General features: G+C 41.8%; 1 protein-coding gene across 3 annotated transcripts; it reads left to right on the top strand.

Moving 5' to 3' along the window:
- The first annotated feature begins 5,739 nt into the window (after window positions 1-5,739).
- Window positions 5,740-15,690, top strand: LOC129817759 (cyclin-K-like). Of its 3 annotated transcripts, none has more exons than XM_055873300.1 (10): window positions 5,740-5,879; window positions 6,235-6,464; window positions 7,816-7,897; window positions 9,925-10,056; window positions 10,748-10,871; window positions 11,034-11,091; window positions 11,343-11,512; window positions 11,827-12,053; window positions 12,366-12,468; window positions 14,192-15,690. In XM_055873300.1, the coding sequence occupies exons 1-10, from the start codon at window positions 5,871-5,873 to the stop codon at window positions 14,722-14,724; spliced, it is 1,668 nt and encodes a 555-aa protein (XP_055729275.1). In that variant the 5' UTR covers window positions 5,740-5,870; the 3' UTR covers window positions 14,725-15,690. The 3 variants fall into 3 exon arrangements, with proteins under 3 accessions (XP_055729275.1, XP_055729274.1, XP_055729276.1); XM_055873299.1 differs by having other exon boundaries at window positions 10,748-10,880; XM_055873301.1 differs by having other exon boundaries at window positions 6,179-6,464; window positions 10,748-10,880.
- Window positions 15,691-16,071: the final 381 nt, after the last annotated feature.

Here is a 16,071-nt window from a genome sequence, read left to right as displayed (position 1 = left end):
CAAAGTGTTGCTTGTGAGGAGACAAGTTTTGCGTGTCAGCGCTGTGTGAGTACTGTGTTAGGGAAAGACCATGAGAGTAAAGTAACTGAAACACTGGAGGGCATTCAACACAGGGAATGGGAAATGACTGTAAAGCTAAGGGCGTTAAGGGCTTTACAGTAAGGGCTGAACATGTACAGTATGGTCATGGAAATGCTATTGAATAATAACATAACATACGTGCATTAATGCAATCTGTCAATGAACATTTCCAAAGATCATGGGATCTCTACAGTCCCAATTGTAATAGCAAAAAAACCATCAAAGCAGCCAAGTGCAATGTGATTTACGGTGAGCTCCAAAAGTATTGGGACAGAGACACATTGCTGGTTATTGTGACTCTGTACTCCAGCACTTTGGAATTGAAATGTTACAACATAAGTGACTCCAAAATGACACAATAGATTATTTATCATTCATTTCTATTGGGCACAAAATAATCTGAAACACATCGAAAACAAACAACAAATGCATCCAACGAGTTTGTAGAGTCACAAGCTGTATGTAGTCATTGTGTGCTAGGAATATGGCCCCAAATACTAAACTTCTGACATGTTTAATACACATACTGTATAAGTACATTTATTCCAATACTAATTGTTCTCTAAAATTGGGGACTGTGTACAAAAAGTGCTGTAATTTCTAAATGGTTCACCCGATATGGATGACAATATCCTCAAATTAAAGCTGACAGTCTGCACTTTAACCTCATAGTTGTTGTATCATTTAAAATCCAAAGTGCTGGAGTACAGAGCCAAAACAACAACAACAACAACAATTGGAGCTCACGGTATAGGTTAAATAATTTAACATCATGTGAAAAGGACAATGAGAAAACAAAGAGAGGTTCACTGTAGGGACACATCACGGTTAATAGGAATATTGCTCTGGGATTTGCTTATAGTGCCTCATTATGCAGTGTTTAATATTAATACAGAAGAAAGGAGTATATTATTCATGAGATTATTTACTGTGTGTGTGTGTGTGTGTGTGTGTGTGTGTGTGTGTGTGTGTGTGTGTGTGTGTGTGTGTGTGTGTGTGTGTGTGCGTGCGTGCGTGCGTGTGCGTGTGCGTGTGCGTGTGCGTGTGCGTGTGCGTGTGCGTGTGTGTGTGTGTGTGTGTGTGTGTGTCTCCCGGCCTGAGTGACAGATTAAGATCTCTTGCTATGGGCAACAAACTACCAGACAAGACTTGCGACAGTGGCCCATGGCACACAATGTGACAACTCTTCCCACAGTTAATAGGCTTTTGTCTGAGAAGGGGTTAATAAGGCATGCAGATTCCAGATTTTAATTGGGATTAAGTAAATGTTTCAAAGCTGTCTGTTCTCTGGGAGTTGGGTGATAGATTCACATAGAGATAATGGGAAGAGATGAGCGAGGCTATTGGGAGCCGATTGCCTCATGTTCTTGGACACAACCGATACACATTAGTTGTGACAGGGGCAATTTATCTCCTTCCTTCAACCAAATACAAATCAGATGATTTTGTTTGACTGAAACTTGAGTGATGGGGAAAGAGTTTGTTTCACCATTCTAGTCAACTCTGAAATTGCAAACACATTGCCCAATATGGACTGATGTATTAGTCAAATCTATCAACTTGATTGTGCAGTAGCCCGAGTTTGTCCCTCAATGAATAATGTGATATCTGTAATGTCTTCAGTAAAAGAAGCAACTAGACAATCCAAAGCAAACCATATATATTTATCAATTTGTCCAGTAGTAAATTATTGCATTGACTCCAGTGGCGATTTTAACCTCTATTTTAACCCCCCACAAAAACATTTCCCAGGACATAGACATATCTGATATGGGCAGAAAGCTTAAATTGTTGTTAATCTAATTGCACTGTCCAATTTACAGTAGCTATTACAGTGAATGAATACCATACTATTGTTTGAGGAGTCTGCACAATTATGAACTTGAAAATGTATTAATACAACATTTTGAACAGATATGCAATGGTTAATTGGATCAGTCTAAAACGTTGCACATACACTGCTGCCATCTAGTGGCCAAAATCTAAAGTGCACTTGGGCTGGAATAATGCATTATGGTCTTTCACTTGCATTTCGAAGATAATGGTACAAAAAAATAAACATGTTTTTTTCTCTGTATTATCTTTTACCAGATCTAAAGTTATATTCTCCTACATTAATTTCACATTACCACAAACTTCAAAGTGTTTTCTTTCAAATGGTATCAAGAATATGCATATCCTTGCTTCAGGTCCTGAGCTACAGGCAGTTAGATTTGGGTATGTCATTTTAGGCAATAAAAAAAAAAGGGGTCCGATCCTTAAACATGAAAATATCAATGGGGTAAACTCATTCAAAAAAGCTCATATGCGTCATAACCACTACACACACAAACGTTATAACATTCATTTATGATCAGCTTACTTCCCATAGTAAAATTCTGCATGGGTCTACAATATTGCTTAATTGATACAGTATTGGTACGCAGCCAAAACACCATTCTGAATGGGCCTGCCTGCCTGCCTGTTACCAACATGCTCCGGTTACGAATAAAGCAACAAGGTTTATAAAGTTACTCCCTCGCTTCATCTACTGTATAGTTCCAGTTCCATGGGGTATAACAGTCTGACATCAAACATTAACAACAAGCCACGTCGTATAGCTTCCTCAAAACTGATGTTAGCCACTGCTTCTATTCACCACCAACCACAGTTTAAACTTTTTTTTTCCAGCTTGTTTTATTTTAATGGCTGTGGGCTGTGGCCCACATTCAATGTTTAGTCGCTGATGAGCACCGAGACATTTTATCTCTACATTTCCTTCATAATGCTAAGTTTGAAAATGATTTGCTAGGAGATAATCAGCATAGTAACTTTTCAGCTAGCCGTGGTAAACAATGAAGTTGATGTAACAGTTTAACTTTAGTCCGTCCCCTCGCCGCGAACCAGGGACCTTCTGCACACATCAACAACTGACACCCACGAAGCATCATTACCCATCGCTCCACAAAAGCCACTGCCCTTGCAGAGCAAGGGGAACCACTACTTCAAGTCTCAGAGCAAGTGACGTCACCGACTGAAAGGCTGCTAGCGCGCACCACCGCTACCTAGCTAGCCATTTCACATCGGGTTACATTGACACGCTGACTTTGAGCCTCCTTGGATGGCCAATGTAACTCTATGGCAGCACCCAAGGGGGCAGAAGCTCCCTGGTCCTCAGTGTGCTCTCCTAGTAGGTGCTGTGAGTGACATCACCCTGAGCCAATCACTCGCAACCAAAGATCTACGATGCCTACGTTCTGTGCTTACTCTGGCTGCCTTTCCACCACAGAAGGCACTGAGCGAGGGTGAAACTGCTGCATTCTGGAACTACCTTACTCAAATAAAATTTACCAAAACTATAATATGACAGAGAGGAGTCGAGTATGCTGCTTATTAACTCAAGCAAATACTTTATTTACATTGTTTGCTAGTTGCTATCATATAATATTGAGACACGAATGTATACCAGCATTACTTGCAAAACAGCGTCATCTTCTGGACAGTGGCGGGGCTGTGGCCCACTTGCTCTGAATGACACATCGCCACTGATTGATTCGTTAATTTATCCATCCATTCATGAACTCGGACTGACCATTGAACTCATCTTCATCTTACTGAGGCATAATAAGAATTGGAGACCGCGTCCAAAATGTCCGACCTGTTGTTTTCAAGGTAATCTACTAAGGTTTTATACACCGATTCATGGACCGTCTATATCCGGGTTGCATCCGGTTATACGGACCAACATCACATGCGCACTAGCACTCATTATGCTTTCAAGACAACTGGGAACTCGGGAAAAAAAACTAGGTCAAATCATGACGTCAGTGTTCTTCAGGTCGGAAAGTCGGAGCTATAGAAAGAGGCCAGACTTGGATTTCCGAGTTGGATGACCTTTCAAAACAAATTTACTCAGTCAGAGCTCGTTTTTTTTCTAAGTTCCCAGTTGTCTTGAACGCATTGAATTCGGAAGTCAGAGATTTCCGAGTTCCCAGTCCCCAGTTGTTTTGAACGCTGTATCAGTGCACACAGGGAGCAGCGACGACGTCATCAATTCATCAAAAAACACGGCAGACATAGGATTTTATTTATGTTTATTTAACTTATTTAACTAGGCAAGTCAGTTAAGAACAAATGATTAATTACAATGACGGCCTCCTGCGGGAACGGGAGATACATATATATATGTATATGTATAGGATAAAACACACATCACAACAAGAGAGACACCACAAAAATACATAGAGACCTAAGACAGCAACATAGCAAGACAGAAACACATGACAACACAGCATGGTAGCAACACAACATGGTATCAGCACAGCATGACAACATGGTATCAGCACAAAACATGGTACCAACATTATTGGGCACAGACAACAGCACAAAGGGCAAGAAGGTAGAGACAACAATACATCACGCAAAGCAGCCACAACTGTCAGTAAGAGTGTCCATGATTGAGTCTTTGAATAAAACTGTTTGTTGCAGCTCGTTCCAGTCGCTAGCAGGAACGAACTGAAAAGACGAGCGACCCAGGGATGTGTGTGCTTTGGTGACATTTAACGGAATGTGACTGTCAGAACGGGTGTTGTATGTGGAGGATGAGGGCTGCAGTTGGTATCTCAGATAGGGGGGAGTGAGGCCTAAGAGGTTTTTATAAATAAGCATCAACCAGTGGGTCTTGCGACGGGTATACAGAGATGACCAGTTTACAGAGGAGTATAGAGTGCAGTGATGTGTCCTATAAGAAGCATTGGTGGCAAATCTGACGGCTGAATGGTAAAGAACATCTAGCCGCTCGAAGGCACACACCTGCCGATCTATAAATTACGTATCTAGCACGTATCTAGCAATCTAGCACGGGTAGGATGGTCATCTGAATCAGGGTTAGTTTGACAGCTGGGGTGACAGAGGAGCGAGTCTAGATTTAACTTTAGCCTGCAGCTTTGATATGTGCTGAGAGAAGGACAGTGTACCGGATGAATATACCATTTTAATATTTTCGGGTGTGAGTAACGGGAAAAAATCGGCCTCAGCAACAATTATTTGACTAATTCAATGTATGCTTTGTGTTGCCTTCATGTCTTTCTGGGCCAGGCGTCAGTTAAACTGCAGTACCGAAGCAAAGACCGCGCTTCAAGAACCGGAACACCGGAACATTTCACCCAATAGATATTGGGAGTTTATCCAAATTGGGTTTGTTTTTGAATTCTTTGTCGGTCTGTGTAATCTGAGGGCAACATTTGTCCCTAATATTGTCATACATTTGGCAGGAGGTTAGGAAGTGCATCTCAGTTTCCACCTCATTTTGTGGGCAGTGTGCACATAGCCTGTCTTCTCTTGAGAGCCAGGTCTGCCTACTGCGGCCTTTCTCAAGAGCAAGGCTATGCTCACTGAGTCTGTACATAGTCAAAGCTTTCCTTAAGTTTGGGTCAGTCACAGTGATCAGGTATTCTGCCACTGTGTACTCTCTGTTTAGGGCCAAAGAGCATCCTAGTTTTCTCAATTTTTTTATGTTAATTCCTTCCAATGTGCCAAGTAATTCTCTTTTTTGTTTTCTCATGATTTGGAACATGATGTGGGTATATCTGGCTCATTGCTCTATCTTTGGTAGAGTCATCTACATTAGTAGTTCTCTGTCGCCCTCTAGTGGGTCATTTTGTCCAAAACGCGACTGCGCACGCATACAACCCCCGCACCGGCTTCTGACGTACAACAAAATGGCGGCGTCCATGTTACGATGACTAATTTAATATAAATATAAAACGAGTTCATCGATTGTTGATAGTGTTACTCATTATTCAGTCTACATGATAAAGGTAATTGTGCTTATTTTCAGATTTTAGACCACGTACGTTAGACATGCGTGTGTTTTGGATTAGTTGAAATGTCATTAACTAGCGTTAGCCTCTCGAGGGAGTGCTCAAGTTAGTTTAGCAAGTTAACTTAGCTAGCTAACGTTAGCAACTTCGGCCTGAAAGCTAGTAAGCTAGCTAGAATGATAAAGGTAAACATCCTTCTAGCTAGCTTACAACACTATATGTTTGTGATATATTTAGTTTTTATAACTCTAGCTAGCTAGCTTACTAGCTAACGTTACCCTATTTCTTCATCCAAGATGACAAAACACCATTCATTCATGCTGTGAATGATCCCTTCCTCCTCGGTTGCCAGTCTTCTAGTTCAGCGGCTCCATCACCCTCCTCGCTTCTCCAGATGAAGGAAAACAACCACCCCTCTAGTGGTCAAGCCTTCCTGGACCATATCAAGCCATGCTGGTACTGGGACAAGAAGGACCTGGCCCACACCCCGTCCCAGTCCGAGGGCCTGGACCCAGCAACAGAGGCCCGGTACCGCAGGGAGGGGGCCCGGTTCATATTTGATGTGGGGACCAGACTCGGACTGTATCCTTTTACACACTAGATATTGGAAAGTCATTTCATTTAGGGGCAGTGCTCGGTGACATCACAAAAAATATATAACAGGTTCACAATATCAACATTCAATATATCAAAATACATAACCATACACAAGGAATGTGATAAATATTTACAATGATATATATCTATGTGTACTGAGTGTATAAAACATTAAGGACACCTTCCTAATATTTAGTTGCATCCCCATGTTTGCTCTCAGAACAACCTCAATTCATTAGGCCACAGGGATGCTGGCCCATGTTGACTCCAATGCTTCCCACAGTTATGTCAAGTTGGCTGGATGTCCTTTGGGTGGTGGACCATTTGATACATACAGGAAACTGTTGAGTGTGGGAAAAAAACAGCAGCGTTGCAGTTCTTGACACAAACCGGTGCACCTGGCACCTCCTACCATACTACTACCATACTACTACCATACTACTACTATACTACTACCATACTACTACCATACTACTACCATACTACTACTGTACGACTACTATACTACTACCATACTGCTACTATACTACTACCATACTACTACTATACTACTACCATACTACTACCGTACTACTACTATACTACTACCATACTACTACCATACTACTACCATACTACATTTCACATTCACATTTCAGTCATTTAGCAGACGCTCTTATCCAGAGCGACTTACAAATTGGAAAGTTCATACATATTCATCCTGGTCCCCCCGTGGGAATTGAACCCTGCCCCCCCCCCCCCCGTGGGAATTGAACCCACAACCCTGGCGTTGCAATCGCCATGCTCTACCAACTGAGCCACACGGGGACCGGGACCGGGATACTACTACTATACTACTACCATACTACTACTATACTACTACCACACTATTACTATACTACCACTAAAAAACAGCAGCGTTGCAGTTCTTGACACAAACCGGTGCACCTGGCACCTCCTACCATACTACTACCATACTACTACCATACTACTACTATACTACTGCCATACCCCGTTCAAAGACACTTAAATATTTCTTCTTGCCCATTAACCCTCTGAATGGCACACATACACAATCCATGTCTCAAGGCTTAAAAATCCTTCTTTAACCTGTTTCCTCCACTTCAACTACACTGATTGAAGTCGATTTAACAAGTGACATCAATAAGGGATCATAGACTAACCAGGTGAAAGCTATGTCATGGAAAGAGCAGGTGTCCTTAATGTTTTGTACTCTCAGTGTATATTCAATTAGGGTATAAAAAAAACAACAACTAGTTTTTACATTTTAGAACTATAAAAACGGTTTCAAGTCAAACTCCTGATTGGATGAATTTACCCGTAACTCTGTCATCAGACATTATGACACCTTGGCAACAGGTATTATCTACTTCCACCGCTTCTACATGTTTCACTCCTTCAAACAGTTCCCCAGATATGTGAGTATAGCCTTTACAGTACTGGTGTCCTTATGCGTAAGGGATTTCTGCAATGTTCATTAGTACTATTATCATTTACATTTAGCAGACACACTTATCCAAAGCCACTTGCAATGCTATACTTGCCTTCACAAATCAGAATGATTGATTTTGTCATGTTGTCAACTTTTTAATCTCAGTGGTGCATACCTAGAGGTACTGTGCTGGGATTAAATGGTGTGTGAGACCTGTGTATTGTGTACAGTTCCTTCAGAAAGTATTCACACCCCTTGACTTTTTTCCACATTTTGTTGTCTTACAGCCTGATATTTCAAATGGATTACATTGAGATGTTTTGGTCTCTGGCCTACACACAATACCCCATAATGTCAAAGTTGAGTTAGGATTTAAGAAATTTTTACTTAATTCATTAAACATTTAAAATGTTTACGTCTCAAGTCAATAAGTATTCAACCCCTTTGTTATGGCAGGCATAAATAAATTCAGGAGTGAAAATGTGCTTAACAAGTCTCATACGTTACATGAAATCACTCTGTGTGCAATAATAGTGTTTATCTCCACACATACAATTATCTGTAAGGTCCCTCAGTCGAGCAGTACATTTCAACCACAAGCACCAGGGAGGTTTTCCGAAGCTCGCAAAGAACTTGCAGACATTGAATTTCTCTTTGAGCATGGTGAAGTTATTAATTACACTTTGAATGCTGTATCAATATCAAATCAAATGTATTTATAAAGCCCTTCGTACATCAGCTGATATCTCAAAGTGCTGTACAGAAACCCAGCCTAAAACTCCAAACAGCAAGCAATGCAGGTGTAGAAGCACGGTGGCGAGGAAAAAACTCCCTAGAAAGGCCAAAACACCCAGTCACGACAAAGATACAGGCGTTTCTAACTCTGTTGCCGAGAAGAAGAAAAACACTCAGGGATTTCATCACGAGGCCAATGGTGACTTTTAAAACAGTTCCAGAGTTTGTCTGTGATGGGAGAAAACTGAGGATGGATCAACAACATTGTAGTTATTCCACAATACTAACCTAATTGACAGAGTGACAAGAAGGAAACCTGTATATAATAAAAAATATTGCCAAACATGTAATGTTATCCTGTTTGCAAAACAAGGCACTAAAATAATACTGCAAAAAGTGTGGGAAAGCAATTAAAGTTGCACAATGCAGAAATCGCTCCGCCATTTCCTGGTTGCTAAAACTCTAATAGTTCCCCTAATTTCAGTTTATGTGACAAAACAAGCTAGTATAGTGTAGAGAATCATTGTACCATGAAAACCGCTGTGAAATAATATATTTTCCATAACAAAAAATATTATATTTTTTGTCCTGATTACAAAGTGGTATGTTTGGCGCAAATCCAATACAACACATTACTGAGTAACACTCTCCATATTTTCAAGTATGGTGGTGGCTGCATCATGTTATGGGTATGCTGCTAATTGTTAAGGACTGGGGAGTTTTTCAGGATAAAAAATACATGGAATGGAGCTAAGCACAGGCGAAAACCTGGTTCAGTCTGTTTTCCACCAGACATTGTGAAATGAATTCACCTTTCTGCAGGGCAATAACCTTAAACACAATGCCCATTATATACTGGATTTGCTTACCAAGAAGACAGTGAATGTTCCTGAGTGGCCGAGTTACAGTTTTGACTTAAATCGGCTTTAAAATCTATGACAAGACCTGAAAGTGGTTGTCTAGCAATGATCAACTTGACAAAGCTTGAATAATAATTTCAAAAAGTGCACAAATTGTACAATCCAGGTGTGCAAAGCTCTTAGAGACTTAACCAGAAAGGTGATTCTAACATGTGAATACTGTAAATTAGGTATTTAATTTTCAATACATTTGCAAACATTTCTAAAATCATATTTTCACTTTGTCATTATGGTGTATTGTGTGTAGATGGGTGAGGAGAAAACATTTAAAATCCATTTTGAATTCAGGCTGTAACACAACAAAATGTGGAATAAGTCAAGGGGGTATGAATACTTCCTGAAGGCACCGTGTCTCCAGGTGACAGGTGCGTGTTGTCTCTTCCTGGCTGGGAAAGTGGAGGAGACTCCTAAGAAATGTAAAGACATCATCAAGACGGCTCGCAGCTTACTGAACGACGTACAGTTTGCCCAGTTTGGAGACGACCCAAAGGTGAGAAATATCTTACTTCATTCACTCTTCTCCTTCCTCTGTTGGTATGTACAGTGAAGTCCTGCTGGTAACCTTGTCACACGTGCTGATTCAAACCAAACTGTGATCGCTCGATAATAGGCTTTTCTTTTCACATTGTCCTTCTCAGCACAGTTCCAACCATAGTGGACATGCATAAAAATGGTTTCCCCCATGTACTTAACACATATGCCTAATTGTCCTATTTGTCCTAATTGAATTAAAACATAAGTTAGTTGAAATCAAATCAAATAATTTAAATACAGTAAGACATTGTTAGTTTGGCATAAAAACCTAAGCAAACATTTGTGGGTTACATCTTTTGTCAAATGGAAAATAATTGCAAAAAAGGCAGATGACCTATGTAGCAAAATTGGCTAAAGTGCTCTCCATTGGTCTTCTTTTGTATCGGCATTAGCACAGTAAACTTGGAAAAAAGTAAGATTGTGCTGATTTATTAGCACATTGAGCCATGTTACGCGCCGTAGTTGAAAAACTCTCTGGATAGTGCTGAAACAATTACGTCATATCTGCATTCCTCCATATGCACCTTCAAGAGTATGGTGGATGCTTAACCGGGCCAAGTCGGTACAGCTTGATTTTTGTAGTAGTGTGAAAAGCCCTTATGTTTCCTTACTTGACGCTCTTGTTTGGGTCCTGGGATGTATCATAGGATTTTCGCCACCAACAGGAAGAGGTTATGGTGCTAGAGAGGATCCTGCTACAGACGATCAAGTTTGACCTGCAAGTGGAACACCCTTACATGTTCCTCCTGCGATACGCCAAGCAGCTCAAAGGTCTGAAAGGTGGTGTTTCCATCTTAGTTTGACTTAATTTCCAACTCTTCATTTCCAACTCTTCATTTCCAACTCTTCATTTCCAACTCTTCATTTCCAACACTTCATTTCCAACTCTTCATTTCCAACACTTCATTTCCAACAGTCTTTTTTTCGTTCTAGGTGACAAAACCAAAGTTCAGAAGCTGGTGCAGATGGCCTGGACCTTCGTCAACGACAGGTGGGCCAAACATAACACAATAGTTTGGACTCCTTACAGTGTCTATAGTTACGTCTGACCCAAAGGCTTGTATGTTAATAATGTCACCGGTCTCCTATGTATACTCCTGTTTCCTGTCATATATAGTGCCTCACCTCACCTTGGTTCTCTCCTCTCATCTTTCAATATTCATTGAGGAGTATTGTACGACTTTGTATTTGCCTCCACATCTAAACTGCTCTCTCTCTCTCTGTTCCTACCTCTCTCTCCAGTCTGTGCACCATGCTGTCCCTGCAGTGGGAACCAGAGATCATAGCTGTAGCAGTCATGTACCTGGCTGGACGGCTGTGTAAGTTTGACATCCAGGAGTGGACGTCCAAGCAGTCTTCACGGAGATGGTGGGAGCAGTTTGTCCAGGACGTCCCAGTGGAGCTGCTAGAAGGTATAGACAGGAAGTCTCTGAGAGGATCTAGTGGAAGATGTAATGATGTATATTTGCCTTTCTGGACCTGCTTTCCAACATTGTGAGAGAGAAGAAGTTATTGATCTTTGTGTATTGATTTCCCCCCCCCCCCCCCCCGTCTCATAGGGCTGAATCCTAAATTGAGATCTGTTCCCATAACTACGCAAATCGCTTATTGACATGATTTTTTGCAACATGTCCAGTGTGTAACATATTTATCAAGTTAGGATTTGGCCCATATTGTCCCTGTCTGTCACTTGCCTAACCTCACCTCTCCTAATCTCTCTTCCCAGACATCTGTCACCAGATCCTGGACCTGTACTCCCAGGGGAAGACTCCCATCCCCCCAGGTCTGGAGCAGGAGACCAAGCAGAGAGGTCCACCCCATTCCCCGGTCCCTGCCCCTCCTCCAGGCCCAGAACCTCCACAGAGCCAGCCTCCAGGGGGTGTTCCACCTCCCCCTCCACCCAAGAAGAACTCACCCCAGGGCAGCCCACCGCGCCCGCTTAAACGCACACATGTGAGTGTGTGTTGTATGCCTGACTGCATTGTCCTTGGATGTTTCAACTCAGCTGGTGATAAAGAAAACCCACTTTCGCCTCTGGGCATCAATACAGTTTATTCATTCATTCATTAAATTATTAACTTATTCATTCATTTGTGTGTAGTATCTATGTCTAAAAGTGATCATTCAACCACCCATAGTTTCTCTATAGTTCTGTAGTAGCTTACCATAACTAAAGTGCTCAGAGGTCAAATTTGGTGCTTGTATTGTGTGCCTGCTTGAAGCAGCAGTGTATGTGAGTGACTATCTCTCTTTTTGTCTTCTCAGAGTTCTCTGAAAGAGGAACCTAAACCACCAGAACAAGTGGGTTCTAAGATTCCACGGTTGGAGAGCCCTATGCCCCCCCTGCCCACTTCACAACCCCCTCCTGGTGAGTGTCTCTTGGGTTGTTCCTCCTCAAAAAGCACCAAAAAGAGGATTTCAAAACCCACCCTCTCAGATTGTTCTGAAATCGTTTTTGTAGTTAGTAACAGATACAATTAGCATTCCTGAAACATTATTTTGTTGAACTATAATTTGATCATTGAGAAAATAAGATCATTGTTTGCACCAAATTTGGCCATTTAAAATTTATATTATTCAGATCATATTCAATAAATACTGTATATTACCCAATGTATGATTTGGACCAAACTTCTTCCTACCAATGAGACATGAGAAATCCCCTAAAACATTCTCCACACCCCATGCCAATCCCACCCCAACAACCAGTATCAGTTCTCTATGTTTGACAAGTAGTATGAAGCTGCGGTTTGGAGTATTGCTTCTCCATACTATGTAATGTATTCCCTGTGAAACTGGTGATTGTTTTTTGCCCCTGTTCAGTGAAATTAGTATTTGAAGCCGCTCGCTTAAGTAGTGTGGAAGTACCAGGTTTTGACCACTAAATGCCGCTGTTCCTGTGACCACACACAATACATTTTTATCATGAGCCAAATCTATTGGTTTTCTACCCAAAGTTGTGAAGGAAATGTTGTGATATATTTAATAAACACAAGAGACCAGCAAAATGAATAAAAGAGCCTGGCGGTGAAGGAACAGCAACATCTAGTGGTCAAAACCTGGTACTTCCACACTACTTTATAGTAAATAATGCAAGCGACTTCAATGACTAATTTCTCTGAACAGCCATCATATTCACAGGGAATACATTACATAGTATAGTGAAGCAATACTCCAAGCCGCAGCTTCATACAATATACTACAAACATAGAGAACTGATACTGTATACTGGTTGTTGGGGTGGAATTGTCATTGGGTGTGTGGGGAGTCAGTGGGTGTCTTGACAAACAAAATGTATTCCACATGTCTTACTCATTGGTAGGAAGAAGTTTGGTCCAAATCAGATTTTGAGTACTTTATTTATTGAACATTATCTGAATCCTATAAATTGAAATTGTTGCAATCAATAAGCTTAATTTCTCAGAGATTAAAATTACATTTCAGCAAAATAAAGTTTTAGGAATGCGTATCTTACCTGTTCTAAGAACAGAAACAATTTCAGAACTACCTGAGATGATGATGGGTGTCATGGCTTGCTGAAATGACATGGAACAGATCTTTCTGCTCAGTAGTTTGCTCATTATATGCAATAACAGCAGTAGCTGCTGATCATCTTTATCTTATTGGCGAGAATAGCTGGTCAGTTGTCATATGATGGATGAAGTTGCATATTTATGTTGTGTGTTTATTGAAAGACTGTTTTAGAGATGGGGGGGGGGTGCAGGGCTTTCTGTAAGGGCAGCTTTGAAAGCACGACAGGCGTTCCAATCTTTAGGCCTTCTTAGAATCCCGATTTACATAACTAACTTCCCAGTTAGAACAGTCCCACCCACCCCCCCCCTCCTCCTGCCCTGCTCTCTCAGACCAATCTGATTACTGGTACAACTTTTTAATGAGTACTCCGCAGGGAGTGTATAATCTAAACTCTGGGAATACTGGGAATGCCTGTCTGGGTAGTTGTGTGTCGAACGTTTCCAGGTCTCAAACGTTTGGTCTTGTTGAACGAGAATTGAAATCTATGATTAGGATTGTTTGTTTAGTGTAGTTGGAAATGACATGATTTCTCTCTCTCTTTCCGTCTCTCTCCATAGATCGTAGAGCACCACCGGTCCCTCCTGAAGCAGAGCCAGCCGTGGGGACTGAACCCGTTCCCCCTCCCCCCTCTCACGCCCCACCCCCCCACCAGCCCCCTCCCCTGCCCCACCGCCCCCCTCCTCCTCCTCCCTCTAGTTATATCATGGGAATGTCCACCTCTAGCTCCTACATGTCAGGGGAAGGCTTCCAGAGCCTTCAGTCTATAATGAAGACAGGGGAACCATCCTACGCCCCCATGCCCCCCAACTACGGTCCCCCCATGCCCTATCACCCTCACGTTTACCCTAACGCCCCACCCCCTGGCCCCCCACCCAGCGCCTACCCACCCCCCAACCTGCCCCCTCCCTCCCCAGCATACCCTCCACCAGGCTACAACCACAGCTACCCTGAGTATCCCCCGCCACCTCCACGCATGCCCCCTCCAGGGATGGGTATGCCTCCTGGGGTGTACCCCCTGCCACCAGGCCAGCCCCAGGTGCCCCTGCCACCCCCTGGCATGCCCATGAATCACGGGGGGTGGATGAGATGAGAGGTAGAAGAAAGAGAGAGGAAGAGAAATGTGGAAAATGAAAGTGAGAAAAGTAGAGGAATGTCTGATGCTTAGCAGTCCTGTTCCTGTTGTCAGTCCTGAGTCGTGTTCATTAGGCACCAAACAGAAGAAAACCAAACTGAGGGACTATCTGAACTTGTCCAATAAGAAATACTCCTTTTCGCTTTCTGTTGCAAAACAGTTTGGTACATTGTGTCCCAATGAGTCCGACTCTGGAGTCCACTGGAGATCTTAACAACTAACGGATGGTCTTAGAGGCGTTGTGGAATCCCGTACCTGTAAAGCTTAATGACCCCTGGAATCTGAACATCCATTCTGTAGAGATTCTATCAGTTCCACATTCCAAAGGGTTCGTTTTGGTTGAATGGTTGAACATATTTTGAGATGAATTGAAAGGAAATACAATTGATATTTAGACTGAAGGTCCGGTTAATGCGACAAAAAGGCTGCTTGTTTTTGCTTACGTTTTTAGTCTGTGTGAAAGTAAAACATTTTCACTAATCAGTATTGTGATAACTTTACCTTGTAAGTGGAAAACAAAGTTGGGGTTATCGCAGAAAATACCAAACATATTTTATTATTTTAATTTAGCTGTGTGATTATTGGTTAATCTGTCAAATGTATTGGACTGGATGTACCCTGTCTAATTACAGTAATAGCACTTAAACTGTTACTTGTAGGAGTCATGAACTGGGAAGACGTTGGTAACCCGTATCTGAACAGCAGGTTGATAGAACACAGCCAGGGGTGTGTTTGTACATAATGATCAACTTTACTATGTGAAATCTGAGCGATGGGATCTTTTTAGAATGCTTATATCAATAGTGCCTTAATTAGGCTTTACTTTAACAAACTATTTTGTGCTTTCTATACACATACACACACACATACTTTTATGTCTCGTAGGCCCTTGGGATAATAAAATAAATTTCTCTTACTTTGAAACGAGTGTTTGTGTGATGTTATTAGTCTAGCCAGTGGTACTATTATTGCCATAACTCGTTCCTCAACCCTGCTAACTGAGGCTAGTGTTGAGTGTCTTATGTTGTTGTTGATGTGTGTTTGGAACAAGAGTTTTCAGGTCGGGTGTATTCACTAGGAAGGAACCAAACGGAACGTGGGAGGGACCTACCTGAATATGTCCAATAGAAAGCGTTGCAAAAAGTTTTGGAGTAATGAGTACACCCCAGGTGAAGTTCAGACCGTCTGCTTCTCACATCCTGAACGTAGGAACAATCAGCTTAAACTGTTTTCTCTGTGACCCCCTCCCCAAACTACACCCACACATTCACTGACCTGTGGTTTAACCTGTACCCGCTGTATCTG

The sequence above is a fragment of the Salvelinus fontinalis genome, chromosome 20 (assembly GCF_029448725.1).
Source record: "Salvelinus fontinalis isolate EN_2023a chromosome 20, ASM2944872v1, whole genome shotgun sequence".
Classification (NCBI taxonomy): domain Eukaryota; kingdom Metazoa; phylum Chordata; class Actinopteri; order Salmoniformes; family Salmonidae; genus Salvelinus; species Salvelinus fontinalis.
Note: the sequence above shows the minus strand (reverse complement) of the source record. Positions and strands in the feature narration are given on the sequence as shown.

Excerpts from the sequence above, each read along its gene's own strand:
- LOC129817759 (XM_055873299.1), top strand. Across the intron at positions 10,881-11,033 it reads GCAGCTCAAAGGTCTGAAAG|GTGACAAAACCAAAGTTCAG; the intron begins GTGGTGTTTCCA and ends TTTTCGTTCTAG. Across the intron at positions 11,092-11,342 it reads TGGACCTTCGTCAACGACAG|TCTGTGCACCATGCTGTCCC; the intron begins GTGGGCCAAACA and ends CTCTCTCTCCAG.